This window comes from Thermobia domestica, chromosome 3 (assembly GCF_964235325.1).
Source record: "Thermobia domestica chromosome 3, izTheDome1.hap1.1, whole genome shotgun sequence".
Classification (NCBI taxonomy): domain Eukaryota; kingdom Metazoa; phylum Arthropoda; class Insecta; order Zygentoma; family Lepismatidae; genus Thermobia; species Thermobia domestica.
In genome coordinates this window covers 108,208,474-108,222,908 of record NC_137456.1, presented here as the reverse complement: position 1 = coordinate 108,222,908, position 14,435 = coordinate 108,208,474, and the positions used below count along the sequence as shown (strand labels likewise).

The 14,435-nt window shown below is 34.1% G+C and overlaps 1 protein-coding gene across 1 annotated transcript in view; it reads right to left on the bottom strand.

Annotated features, from left to right (window-relative positions):
- Positions 1-11,015: 11,015 nt before the first annotated feature.
- Positions 11,016-14,435, bottom strand: part of LOC145680653 (uncharacterized) — a 197,969-nt gene continuing 194,549 nt past the window's right edge. The window contains exon 4 of the mRNA XM_081751427.1: positions 11,016-11,833. Within this exon, the coding sequence (XP_081607553.1) occupies positions 11,587-11,833 (247 nt within the window). The 3' untranslated portion in view covers positions 11,016-11,586. The remainder of the gene's footprint in view (positions 11,834-14,435) is intronic.

Below are 14,435 nucleotides of genomic sequence, written 5' to 3'. Positions count from 1 at the left end.
ATTTGCGCGAGTTTCCTAAGTTCGAGGGACAAATAGGTGAAGTAGGTATTGCTCGAGCATTTCTGGAGGAGGTAACACAGACGCTGGACTTGTTCCAATTGAAAGATAAAGAAAAACTGGTTATCGTTCAGCGTTGCCTGATTAACTCCGCAGGTGCTTGGTTTCGCAATATAGCCCATGAATTACAGACTTATGATGATTTTGTCTACATGTTTAAAAGACAGTACCTATCATCGAGGTTGGAGGATGCGCAAAAACGTCAGCTGCAGTATATGAAGTACGATCGTAATCGAAATTTATCGCTAGCTGATTTTGCCTGGAAACTCGTGGATCGATATCAGAAGGTAGTGAGCACGGTAGATGAAAAAGAATTAATGGAACTTGTTCTTAATGCCATCCCACCGGAAGACAGAAAGATACTCCGTTCTAATCCTAGCAAATCTGTGGAAGATTTACTCATCCGATTAGCTGATATGCAGGACTGTCATACTTCTAATAAAGAATTTAGAGAAACACGGAAAACATTCGTTCGTCCACCACGAGTAAATTATGCCAAGAGAGTCAAGACAAACAATTCTGCCCAGACAGATTATAATATGACGGATATGATGTCTGGGTCGTGCAATTGTAATAGGAGGAATAATGGTCAATTTTATAGAAACAGTAACTATAATAATTATAATAAGAGAAAATACAAACCTCCAAGGAATAATTCATAGTCTCGTAATCGCCCACCTCATCTTCCGTCAACGGGAAATACTATAGCAACTCAAACAGGAAGTTCAGTTGATGTTCCGTCTCCGATGCCAACTTGTAATACTGTAAATAGCACCATGCCGGATACGAACCAAATGTCGAATCTTGCTGCAAATCTGGATCGGGAAAACACATCACGCAACCGATCTTGAAGGGGGAAGGCGGTTGCGAGAAGGTTCATATGACCCCTGGTTGTCGTATAACCGCTAATAATAATAACTATTTATTCGACGCAGATTTAAATTACCTAATTGCATTTGTAATTGAAGAAGATCATGAGGGAGATATTATAAACAAATTAGAATATTGCTATCCGTCCCCAACTATTCGTGGCACGATAGGTGATATACCTCTTATGTGTATATTAGATTCTGGGGCAGAATTAAATCTTCTGAGTGATAGGATTTGGAATCAATTACAGACTAAATTTCCCTCGGTAAAATTGCGTCCGTTTTCGAATATAATCTTAGGAACCTTCGCTGGAAATGAGAATTTTCATGTACGAGGCTTACAAGTTGTTAATCTGCGACTATCGAATCATCTCTTTGAAGTACCATTGTTTATTGTAAAGAATATGAAACCTGATATGCTTCTAGGTAGTCCTTTTCTAAATAAATTCAAATGTGTTATAGATAGTGAACGGCAAATTATTCGATTAAGAGATAATGATGATAAGTTAGTTACACTGGATACGTCTAAACCGAGCCTTATCCAGCTTTCTTTGAATCCAGAAGGAACTATTGAAAAGGAAATTTTCGAATTTACTATGAAATTAAATTCAGATGAAAAGGAAATTATTATGAATTCTGAACCAAATGTTACCGAGGAAGATCTAAAACTTTTTGTAAACTCTAGAGAGGATTTAACTGAAAGTGTTAAACAGAAGTTATTAGAATTATTATTGCGATTTAGATGTATGTTCACAGAATATCCTAGACGGATAAAAACTGAGCCATACAAAATACAACTAACTGACACAGAACTAGTGGTAGGAAAATTATATAATGTACCTCAAGCAATGCGATCCGAATTTGAAGAGGAATTATCCAAATGTGTTAAATACGGAATCGCTGAAGAAAGATCCTCGCCTTATAGAAACCCGATGCATTGCGTCAGAAAATCATCGGGTGGTGTGTGACCAGTGTTAGATTTACGAAGACTGAATGCCAAAGTGGTGTCTCCAAAAGTACAAGTTGAACCTATAAATGACATATTATCACGGCTAGCTGGAGCAACAGTATTTTCATCTTTTGATTGTACTTCAGGGTATTATGGATTGGGCTTGCATCCAGACTCATATGAGTGTACCAGTTTTGTCTTTCTCGGAAGACAATTCTGTATGAAAGTGCTTCCTATGGGTCTCCGTTCCTCACCTTCTGTCTTTCAGCAGACAATGAACAAATTTTTCGATATGACTACTCGTACATTTGTAACTGTTTATTTGGATGATATTCTTTGCTTTTCACGGGATCTTGGTGAACATTTTCAACATCTTGAACGAGTCCTACGTATATTTGATGATGCGAATTTCTCTTTAAATTTTAGAAAATGTAAGTTTATTCAATCAGAGATCAAATTTCTAGGACATGTCATTGATGGAAAACAAATCAAAGTGGACCCGAAGATGAATGAGGCCATTCGTTGCTTTCCAGTTCCTCGTACACGAAAACAATTAAAATCCTTTCTAGGAATATTGGGATGGAGGCACCGTCACATTGATAGATTTGCCGAATTAACAGGTCCGCTTTACAAACTCTTGAAGAAAGACATACCATTTAAATTTACACCGCAGGTGTTTGAAAGTTTTGACAAACTGAGACAAATAGCGAGCCGTCCACCTGCATTAGGACAACCCAACTTTGACTGCGACTTTCACATTTATAGTGATGCATGCGCAGAGAATCTTGCGGGTTATCTGGCTCAATATCAGGATAATAACGATGATCCTACTATCATTGCTTACGCCAGTCGACGGGTGAAATTGCACGAAATGTCAATGTCAATCTTCCAACTAGAACTTCTATCAGTTCTATTTCTGTGTGAGCGCTTTGCTTATTATATTTTGGGTCGTACTACTATAGTTCATTGCGATAATAATGCCGCTACTTATGCCCTCTCTTTGAAAAACTTGGATGCTCGAACAACAAAACTAATTTTGAAGTTACAGAAATATGATCTAAAATTTGAACATATCTCTGGGAAAGATAACTTTGTGGCGGATACGTTGAGTATATACCCACCTGAAACATCCGAACAAGTTACTCAGTACTTCATTAATTCCACAGAAAATAGTGAATATCAAACAGAAATTAATCACACTGGATCATCCCTAGAAATTTTGCAGTTAAAGCCTATTCGACGAGATGCTTTTATGTATTATGGAAACAGTAATTTTATTTTCAAGGAAGATCCACAATTGTTCAATTATACCGAAATAATAAGGGCACAACAAACAGATGAATATTGTAAATATTTGAAAGGAAAATTAGATACTGGCAAAAATTTAGAAAATATCAAATTATATAATGGAATTCTATTTGTAAGAAACCCAAAAAGAGGTACTTGGTTGCTAGTAGTGCCGAAATCGCTAACTAAAATCCTAGTAATGAAATTACACAATAAAGGCCATTTTGGACAGAAACAATGTTTGGCAATTTGTCGTAGTTTATTCTATTGGAAAACGATTAAAAGGGATATGATAGGAGCTGTTCGAAATTGTATTGCATGTGCCGAAACAAAAAGCGCTAACAAAAGGATTGCAACTGAAGAGCACCATCTCTCTTCCAGTTATCCTCATGATAAATTAGCAATTGATTTGGAAGGTAAATTGCCCAAAAGTAAAGGTTTCAATTATATTTTAACAGTTATTGATATTTATTCTAAATTTGTTTGCTTTTACCCATTGCGAAAGGCGAATACCACCGAAATTTTAAGAACTCTTGAAAAGCATTATTTCTATGTCTTCCCATATCCGAATACTATTATAACTGACAATGGTCCGCAGTTTCTTTCAAAACCGTGGACACAATATTGCCAACAAAGGAATATTAAACATTGGCATACAACTCCTTATAATCCGCAAGGTAATGGTGTGGTCGAACGGAAACATAAAGAGCTGAACAGATTACTTAGATTATACTGTAACGAAAACCAATCGGAATGGAGCACAAAATTAAAACATGTACAAGAATTACTAAATAATTCTATAAATATCCATACGAAACAAACACCATCAGAGATATTCTTATCTTTTTCAGCAATAGACACATTCAAGCGAAATTACAAATGGCCCAAGGAATTATTACCTCTGAATATTCACGATCGGCTTATAGCAGTACTGAATCCTATTTATATACCAAAGAATAAAATGGATGATGTTCAGCTTAAAGAACAAGATTTAGTAATGAAAAAGACGCATTACCAATCCTCAAGTATCCGCACTTAAAGGGTTATTGATGATGATGGCGGTGTCTGAAGTTTAATATGGTATGGATCGAATGTATGTTACCTATATCACCTTATTGGGAATTTCGTGCTGGAACTCTCGACTGCTTATTGCTTGGTGCTATTTTTTGAGGTATGTTTAATTATAAAAAAAAATAAATAATCGACAAGAATGAAAGAAATAAAGTATAATTTAGTAATGTTATTAAACATAATGATACAAAGTTGAAGAAAATGTTGAATGCTAATTAATAATATTGAAGTCATAAAAGGAAATATGAATATGTCTGAGAAATAAAATATATAAACCATCTTGTGCACTAAAGCAATGTAGATCATTATTCCCAGTAAATATAATACAAATAAAACTAACTGCAATAATAGTGCAAGCAATTTAACGACTGCTATCATATACCTAGGTATGTTTATCTGTAAGTACCTACAAAGCTATATATAATAAAATTGTAAAATTTTGCCATCTATAAAAAAATCGTATTAAACCCTTATGTACAGATAATGTGATTTATCAAAACTGTCATCGATTTGTTTACTGATTTATGTTTGTATATCTATATGTATATGCATGTTCCTACCTAGTTTCATTCCAATCGCAATTAATTCAATATTACCATCAATCTTGATCACATTTTTTTATATTTTTGATTTTCTATTATATCTAATAGTAGTTTCGCCATTAAATATATTCGATTCCTTGGGGTACGGGCTCCCTACATTCCGAATTTGGATGTGTTACTTCGATAAATTTATGTTCGTTGCGCAGAGCATGACAAGTCTTGTATTCTAATGTTTATAAAAATAAATATTGTTGAACTATGTGTTAATGCCTACTTAGTCATTTCCTTTTGCTTTTGAGTGAACAAACTGTGGCCATAATATTTAAATAAATTATTACAAATTTTGAAATTACGCTATTAGATAAATCTCCTAAAAGCAGTCATTTTAATAAAAAATTAAAACACAGAATATAATTTATTTTTTTGCTTTCCTAAAGATTGCCTTTTTTATATATAAGATATGAGTAGAAAAATGTAGGTGTATTTGGCGTATTAATATGTGGACATGAATAAAATTCCTCATCGATTTAATACTAATACTATTACAACTATAATTTTCCCTCCGAAAAGGGTGAAACCAGAACTGTACAACGATGATATTCAAATCCGGTTTCACTAATTCTAAACTTTTCGTTGATTAGCTAAAGCATTTTAGAATTTTGTGAGGCTTACGGCAGAAGATCCAGTACTTTCAATATTACTTGAACATTTATCTCATTGTTTCTTACAGCTATGACATTATGTAGAGAAAACATTACAACTTTATCTTTCACTCTACTCCAGTCATAAATTGTAACATTTCTTTCGTGAATTTTTCTGACCATTCAAAATAGCGTTTATTCAGAAATGCATAATTATCCTGGATTAGCGGTGACACAAGATGATATCTCCATTATTTCGGTGTGCGCACAAGAAAACAGTAGCAGTGAATAATGTAAACCATTATTTTCAAACTACGGGAATCCATTCTTATAATCGAAATGTTTCCAAAAACATTGCTTTCTTTCCTTCTGAAATTATTTCAATCTCCAGATAACTTGACACACTTAATTAAGATACTTTTCTCAATTCTGCTGTTAATGCTGAACAAAATTAACGAGGAAAGTGTCAGAAACGAAATGTTCAGAATAATCTGAAAAATGGTAATACTGGAAATGTTTCAGGAGTAAGAGAATAATATGCAACAAGAAACTGATCTATTCGTCTCCTTCAATCAGAAATGGAAATGTACATTCAAATGCATGCAAACACCTTGTTAATCTCAAGTAGTAACAAGACATTCATTTCAGAAGCTTCTTTAACAAAATCAAGTCAGAAAGAATGTAAAGTCAAAGTACTTGTAAATAGCTTTTCGAGAATGAATGAACATTCATCAAAAGCATCAACATGAAATGAAATAAAATCTCTCAGTTTAATGTCCCACGTTTATACCCTTTAGGCTAAAGAAGACGAGGATTAAAACAAGTGAATGATGATGGAAAAATTGGCGGAATAAAAATGTAGGAGGAAACAGAAGTACCCGAGAAAACTCACGGACATGATGTTCTCCAGCATAAAATTACTTTGGCGGGGAGAAAAAGTATCAAAAGAAAGAAAACAAACCCGTACGAAATAAGAAAAGAACATGAACGTTTTATTTTATTTTATTTATTTATTTATTTATTTATTGTATCAGGGATGTGAGAAATTGTTTAAAGAACCGATTCAATAAATCTAGATTTCATGTGTTAATTGTGGATGATGGTGGCATAAGCAGTGCTCACCTTACAAGGGTGAGTAAGATTTCAAGTATTGATACATGTTCAGTGCGTTCTCTTTAGGACACAAATTCCTAAAAGTCCGCATTTGAAGTTTTGTCTTCTTTTGCTAACATCTTCACTTGTAAGGCATATAAATCGTTTGTTTGCATTTCCTTTTGTAGCCCAAAGTTCAATTAAAATTACTTGTGTGTGTAATTTTTATTTTATATTATTTTATTTAGTGTCTAATATATTTTCAGTAGAATATTAACTTCGTAAGCTTTGGTAACCTTAATCTAATTTAATAATAATAATAATAATTTCTCCAACCGAAGGAAAAAACTATGAACTGTATCAGATTTGCAACAAACGGCTTACGTTGTAAGGCACAAAAATTAGTTTCTATCGATTTTCTCGAAGACCCCGCCTGATAATTCACCTTTAACTCAGTGGCGGATCTAGTTCGGGGCTTAGTTCAGATATATGGTGTTACATCCCTGAGGAAACACATCAGCAACTATCAGAATCGGGCGGATCTAGTTATATATAATATTTCTTGAATGGTAAAAATAATTGAATATATTGTTTATATATATTTTTGAAAGTTTATAGCAAACTCATACTTATCATAGTCTAGAGTCTGGCTGGCCTCCACAAATTTTACTTTCTAGATCCGCCATTGCTTCAAGTATGTAATTTTGTTCACCTTGATATGATCTATCGACAGTAGCGGATCTAGCCCGGGGTCTGGGGGCCTCCCAGTTTCTTGAATAACAAAAATAATTTAAGTATTATTTATATATTCTTAAAAGTTTATAGTAAGCTTTGCCTTTTATTCTTTACTGGAATTTTTTTTGAAATATTAGATGTTCCGGTTAACGAAGTGCGTACACGGGTCTGGATGCTTCTTCAGTTTTTATCGACTGTTTTATTGAACAATGTTATAATAAAACAATAATTGAAGTTCGAGAGTAGATCATAAGCTTAGATTATATCATACTAAACTATAATTATCCTGTTCTTCCCCAAGAGTCATAATAAAAACCTTGATGAGGATATACTTCAGTATCAGTTTCATCTTAGTTAGTGTTGTTGTTATTGTATAGCATACATTTTTAATTTTAAAAGAAGGAACTTTATTGTTACTAATTTTTCTGAAAACTATACATGAATATTCACACTCACACATATCATTTTTTTCCAGATCAATGAAATATATTGTGTTATTATGTAGATATTGGTTTAGTACTGATAAGTACTGTTTATGTATTTATGTTGACATACGTTAAATATACACTGAGTGCTCACTGAATTGCAATCTCCTCTCTACACAAGAAACTGTGGCTGCAGCCGAGCTGATTACGTAGCCACCCTCATTGGTAGAATTGCAGAGAAAGAATACACTCGAGGCTACATGTTGGCAAATAGCACGCTATTATAATGAGAGGTGGGCAAGATTTATCTGCATTTTAATAGGGCATGATTCTGGGTACCCGAGCAATAGGTACTGTCAGTAATCCAGACAGTAATATTTGTCGGATGAGCCCGTTCCTGTGTAGTGAAGGTGTACAAGGAGTGAAAAGAAAATGGGGTAATGGTCTCCAAGAGATGGATCTGCAAGGGCGTATGGAAGTCCAAAACGTGGGATGAGCGTTGAGTCAAACATCTCGTGAAAGCAAAACGAACCATCAGTGTCCGGGAATTACGGGACCAATACAATGGTGGATACACAACAGCCATATCCCATACAACTATACAGCGTACACTGGCACACATGAAGTTCCACAGCAGACGACCCACTCGTCACCCATTCCTTACAACTTGTCACCATCGACTGTTCGGGCACAGGAACACACTAATTGGTCCATGGATAATTTGAAAAATTGGTCCAATAAATCACGGTTTGTACTACTACTCTAGGACGGGCGCGTGCATGTGTGGCATCAACAGCACGAACCTATTAGATCCCTCGTGCATGGTACGTATTGTACAGGCAGGTGGAGCGGCTGTATGTTTTGGGGATGTTTCTGTTGGCATGGACTGGGACCATTGGTGTGTATCAAGTGTTAGAGAATCACGTGCACCCTACAATACAATACCTCTACCCACACGAAGATGGCATTTTCTAGGATGACAATGCACGGTGCCACAAAGCGAGGACTGTACTTGTTTGGGTTAAGGAAAATTCCACGGAGTTGCAGCGTATGAATTAGCCCCTAAGTCATCGGATCTTAATCCTATAGAATATTTATAGGATGTTGCGGAACAAACTCTTCGCATCATGACTTCTGCAGCAACATGTGTGGGGTCATTGTGAGATGCCATCAGGAATATATGGTGTCACATCTCTGAGAAAACACATCAGCAACTACCAGAATCCGTGCCACGCCGAGTTTAGGCCTGTCCTCTGAACAAAAGGTGGACCAACAAAGTATTAGGTAGGTGGCCGCAATTCAATGAGTGTATTTATATTTCGTTCATAACCAGTGGCGTATTTAGCGAGGCTTCCGGGCTTAAGCCCCTCCCCCGAATTCTTACTTACTATAGTAAAGTATATGAAATATCTTGCAAAATTTTCACATTTTCAGGCAAAGCCCCCCCGAAAGTTAGCAAAGCCCCCCGAAACAAAATCGTTAATACGCCACTGTTCATAACTGTGTATTTTGAAACAATCAAAATGGTGGATATTATGAAATTTTATCTAACTACATTGCATAATTCTGATTACTTTGAAAATTTTTATCGATGTTTTTCTTAATTTTGGAGAAGATACACTAATATAGATGAAATCGAATTAACACAACCAGATGTTGCAAGGTATTGAAGTAATATGTTCGTAACTGTCGGGAGTATGTGTGTCACTGTTAGAAGTGTCTGTATCACTATTAGAAACAGACATGATCCGATATTAAACAAAATATCTTTCGTTATATATACACAGTATATCAATATAGATATAAACAATCTTTTCCAATGAAACAACCAACTATTTCTGACAACTAACGACAAACTTTTTAGTGATACATAAACATTTGTTTTTCTCAATTGTCTAGGAAACCATTCACCAGCATTTACCTTGACTATGTCATTTTCTTAAGCTCAAACTGATCTATCAACTTATATATGTCTTATCTTTGGACGGTATTTTAGTTAAAATAAATTTTACGAGATAATCGTAATTTTGAGCTATATTTCATTACAATGATAACATACATTTACTGTTTTTATTTTATTCAATATGTTGGACAAAATGTTATTTTATCTGGCAATAGCTACGATTAGAAGGAGAAGATTCTATTTTGTAAATGTTTTATGTCGCTGCCGCTAGAGGTCAATGTTTAGACGTCGTGATCCGACTGCTATGGTAACCGATACCAAGGTTTGGCTTATAAATAAGTTTAAAATAATTTTAAAAGACGCCATAGCCTATAAGTTAGGAGTGTATGGAATTACTGAGAAATTATTGGATTGAGTATAGCCCGCTCCCCCCGTGATTTTTAACGAATCATAGTGATTCTAACGGTTCATATTAGTTCATAATGAATCGGAATCACATGTTATAAAGATTTAAGATGTAAATCTTGTGGTAAGGAGGCTTTAGTATAAGTAGTAGTAGCGGTAGTAGTAGTAGCAGTAGTAATAGTAGTAGTAGTAGAAGTAGTAGTGGTGGTAGTTAGTAGCAATGCTCGTAGTAGTACTAGTAGTAGGAACGGGTTAGAAGCCCCGCAGGGGTTGGTTGGGTTCTGTTCTCGATATAAGTAGTAGTAGTAGTCGAAGCAGTAGTAGTAGTAGTAGTAGTAGTAGTAGTAGTAGTAGTAGTAGTAGTAGTAGTAGTAGTAGTAGCAGTAGTAGTAGTAGTAGTGACTCTTCCAGTTCCGGTGACAAAGAACTGGGTGGAGCGGGCTATACACAAGCCCAATTATTAATTATTCTGAAATATAGAGCTGCTAGGTGATCAAAATAGTGTGTAATTATTTGAATTATAATCGTAGTAAATAGTAACATGTTTTAATAAGTATATACTACGATTAAAATAAGTAAATTTACTTTGAATTGGTGAGTAAAATTATATCATTTACATACCAAGTACTGTCATCTAGCAAATGCAATAATAAAGAGCTTCATGAGGATATACTTCAGTATAAGATGACGTAGTTTTCGGTTTAGGTCAATTGTTAGGTTTATAAATTATTATTATTATTATTATTATTATTATTATTATTATTATTATTATTATTATTATTTATTATTATTATTATTATTATTATTATTATTTATTTATTATTATTATTATTATTATTATTATTATCTTTCAATTTCCTCTAAACCAACGTCTGAAGTTTTATACTAACGCATATCACTTCGTTTTACTCAGTGAGACCTATCGATTGTCGATCTTCGGACTTTTTTTTTTTTTTTTTTTTTTTTTACCGTTACACGAGACTAATAATGTATAATTTTATATTCAACAAGTTATAGGATATTCTTATTTTTTAGAAAAATCTCAAAATATAGATTTCAGAGTATTATTGTTTATATAGCAAATTGCACTGTAGTAGTAACTTCTTAACTAACTTGCCAAATAAGAGATAAAACACTAAGGTGTATCTCTGTAAGATGCAAAGATATTTGGACAATCAGTCAAAATTGGATTTGGAGTTTCTATTAAAGTATGACAGATCTGTGTTATTATTAGAACTTTCAGAATACGTAGAATACGTATGTCAGATAATACGATCCATAGTAAAATAAAGAAAGCACTTGTTTTATAAATTTGGTGAGGATTCATTATTCATTTTCGCTACACTGACTAGAAACAGTTACTAATGGTAGTAGCACTTCAGAACTTAAAAAGTGATGTTTCTATCCTTCGATAATAGATTATTTACTATTGCAGGGAATTAGTCATCTTGAAACATTTGTTTGAAATATTGCTGTTATGTAGTTACTGTATATTACCAATGAAACAAGAAAAATCTATTCACTAGTTCAAAATAAGTTTGTGTATTTATAGTGCAACACTGTCAATTTGTCGAATGTCAATAAGTTCTCGACATTACACCAACAAAATGTTAGAATTCCTCTGTCACATGGACTCTCATGTGACGATACAAATGACTGCTTTGGGAGAACCGTCTTGAGCAGAGAGTGCAGGGGTATGGTTTTTCTCCCGTGTGTACACGAATGTGCTTCTTCAGGTCATGTGATTGGTAGAAACGTTTGCTACACCAACTGCAGACATGTTTCTTGAAATATAGATGCCTATAATATTCTATATCTATTGTGTTCCTTTCTGTTGTGAAGGCTGCATCTGAAGCACTGAAATACAGAGAAGAAACAATTCACATTTATATGTTTGCAATAAATAACTTAAAGTAATAAATAAAGCTAAATCTAATACGTCTGATTATAAAAATATTGTGTATTATTTACAGTTATACCAACATACAATAGTAACAAAACAATTCCCTATTATTGTTACATTAATCACACGTTCGCTCGTGTCGAGTAATTTTACACTTATTTTGGCTTTGTTTTGAAATTTAGAGTTCCGTTCAGCACTGAGGCTATATGAGGCATGGACGTACGGCTTAACATAGGAACCGAACATGAACTCTTACCGAAAATCGAACTCGGATCTGCTGCGTCAAAGGCGCGTGTGGTAATCACATAATCACGAGGGAGCTAAAATTCTTCATCAGTACACATGAAAGAATAGGGGAACCCAAATCTACGTGAATTATTTAATAGAACTTAATAGAATAATATTTTAATTTCGAAAAGAGAGAGAAATGAAAGAAAAAGATAGAAACTTTATATGAAAGATCACTCAATTACAGGACATATAAATTTATCAAACAAAATAATGCATTTTCATTAATCATCCGTTTCTTTAGCTTACAGGTCATAACCCTGAGGCAAGTTTCCTATTAAAATTAGTGAGAAAATTACTGTAGTTATTTAGTATGATAGTCAATTATGGTTGTTATTGTCATTGGTTAGGAACAATGACAATCTGGGCAGTAAGGTGGGTGTGGTGGCATTTCCCAGTCAAATTTGTAGATCGTCTGCATGAGCACTTTCGTTGTGTTTTGGACTTGTACTGCTGGAAGAGAATACCTATTATTATTATTTAATAATAATAATAATAATAATAACAATAACAATAATAATAATAATAATAATAATAATAATAATAATAATAATAATAATAATAATAATAATAATAATAATAATAATAATGAGAGCAGATTAAGTTTTGCAAGTCTTCTGATTTTTTTTTTTTTTTTTAAAGCTGAGCTGACTTAGTACTGGTTTGACCATTTCAATACAAGAAGTTTAAAATGACAACACTCGCAGTTTTTCACCATACATATTATATTTCTGCTCTTCTTTCCATAATCTAATCATTATTAGCTGAAATGTTTCTTTTTAAGTGCGACATTTCAGCCTTTCGTAGGCTACTTTTTCTCATTTCTTTTAAGTTTCTTTCAACTTTCCCAGCAACCTTCCGAGACTACATCATGCAGGCAAATAGAGCTAGACGATTAGCTTTTTTCCGTTCTTATTATTACTTTTTATACATTTCTTTAATTTTCTTACTTTTCTATTGTCAGGGCCGGCCTTAGGTGATGTGGGGACCGATTGGGAACATTTTGCGGGGCCCCAGGTTCACAACTAACTTGCACCAAGGTCTGTAGAACTAATATATATAGTTGCGGATCCAGGATATGATCAAGGGAGGGGCTAAACTATAGTTAGCCCATTTTATCCAGTGTATACTTGAGCGTTAAGGGGAAGCTATATTAGTCCTTATAGCCCTCCTCTTGGATCCGCACCTATAATATAATAAGACTGAATAAACCATAACAGCTGCGTATAATTTCTTACGAAAAATCACTCGTTACTAAAGACATACTTGAAAATGAATGGGAAAATGAATTCATCTTCATTGTTTCAGTCACATGATGATCTTTTACCTGATGTTTTATTGATATTTCCTGCTGGTCTTTATGCTATTCTTTCAAAAAATCAAGGACTTCATATTTGAGATTGATCACTCAATTCGGTGTTTCAATGATATAATAATCGCAAATCCTAATCAACCGTGTTTGCACCACGAAAACACACACGAGTCACACCCTCTTTTATTCTGTGAAACAAACCTAAATCTGTCAACGCGACGGGTTCACTTCAATATTATCCCACACATAGTTAACACTAGCGCGCTCTTTCGATTATTTTTGTTGGTTATTAAGGTTAGTGAAGAAGCAAGAAAGGAAGGGCGAAATCTATTGCACCTTAATTTAAAACTATCGATAACATAAGCCAGGGGCGGATCCAGAGGGGGGCGATCGAGGCGATCTCCCTCCCCCCCAGAAGAGGAAACTTTCTTATTTTATATATATAAATAAAACCCATCCCAAAGTTTGGAGCCCTTATGACAACCCCCCCCCTAGAAGTCGGTCCTGGATCCGCCCCTGACATAAGCAATAGCAATCACGGATTAAATTTATTTATATATATTTTAATTATTTATTTTTACATATACGAGTTTCAGTAATAAACTTTGTATCACTGATAACACATATCTACAAATTTCAACTTTCAAAAATGTGCAGAGAAAGAAAAATGCAATCCGTACTAAATCAAACGTCCTGTAAACGAAAATGCAGTCATGTTACCCTTAGATTTTCTGCTATGATAATGATGATGATTGACTGCAGACAGGAGTAAATATAATTTGAGATATAAAATAAAAGGAGTTTATGAAGATAAATTCTAAGTTTTAACGAAAGAAATACATGTATGTGATACTGAACATTGCAAGCACGTATACAGGTGTTCCAAAAAAAGCCGATAAACTTCGCATATGTATTCAGAACCTCAATACAAGAAAAAATCTGCGACTTTGAACGAA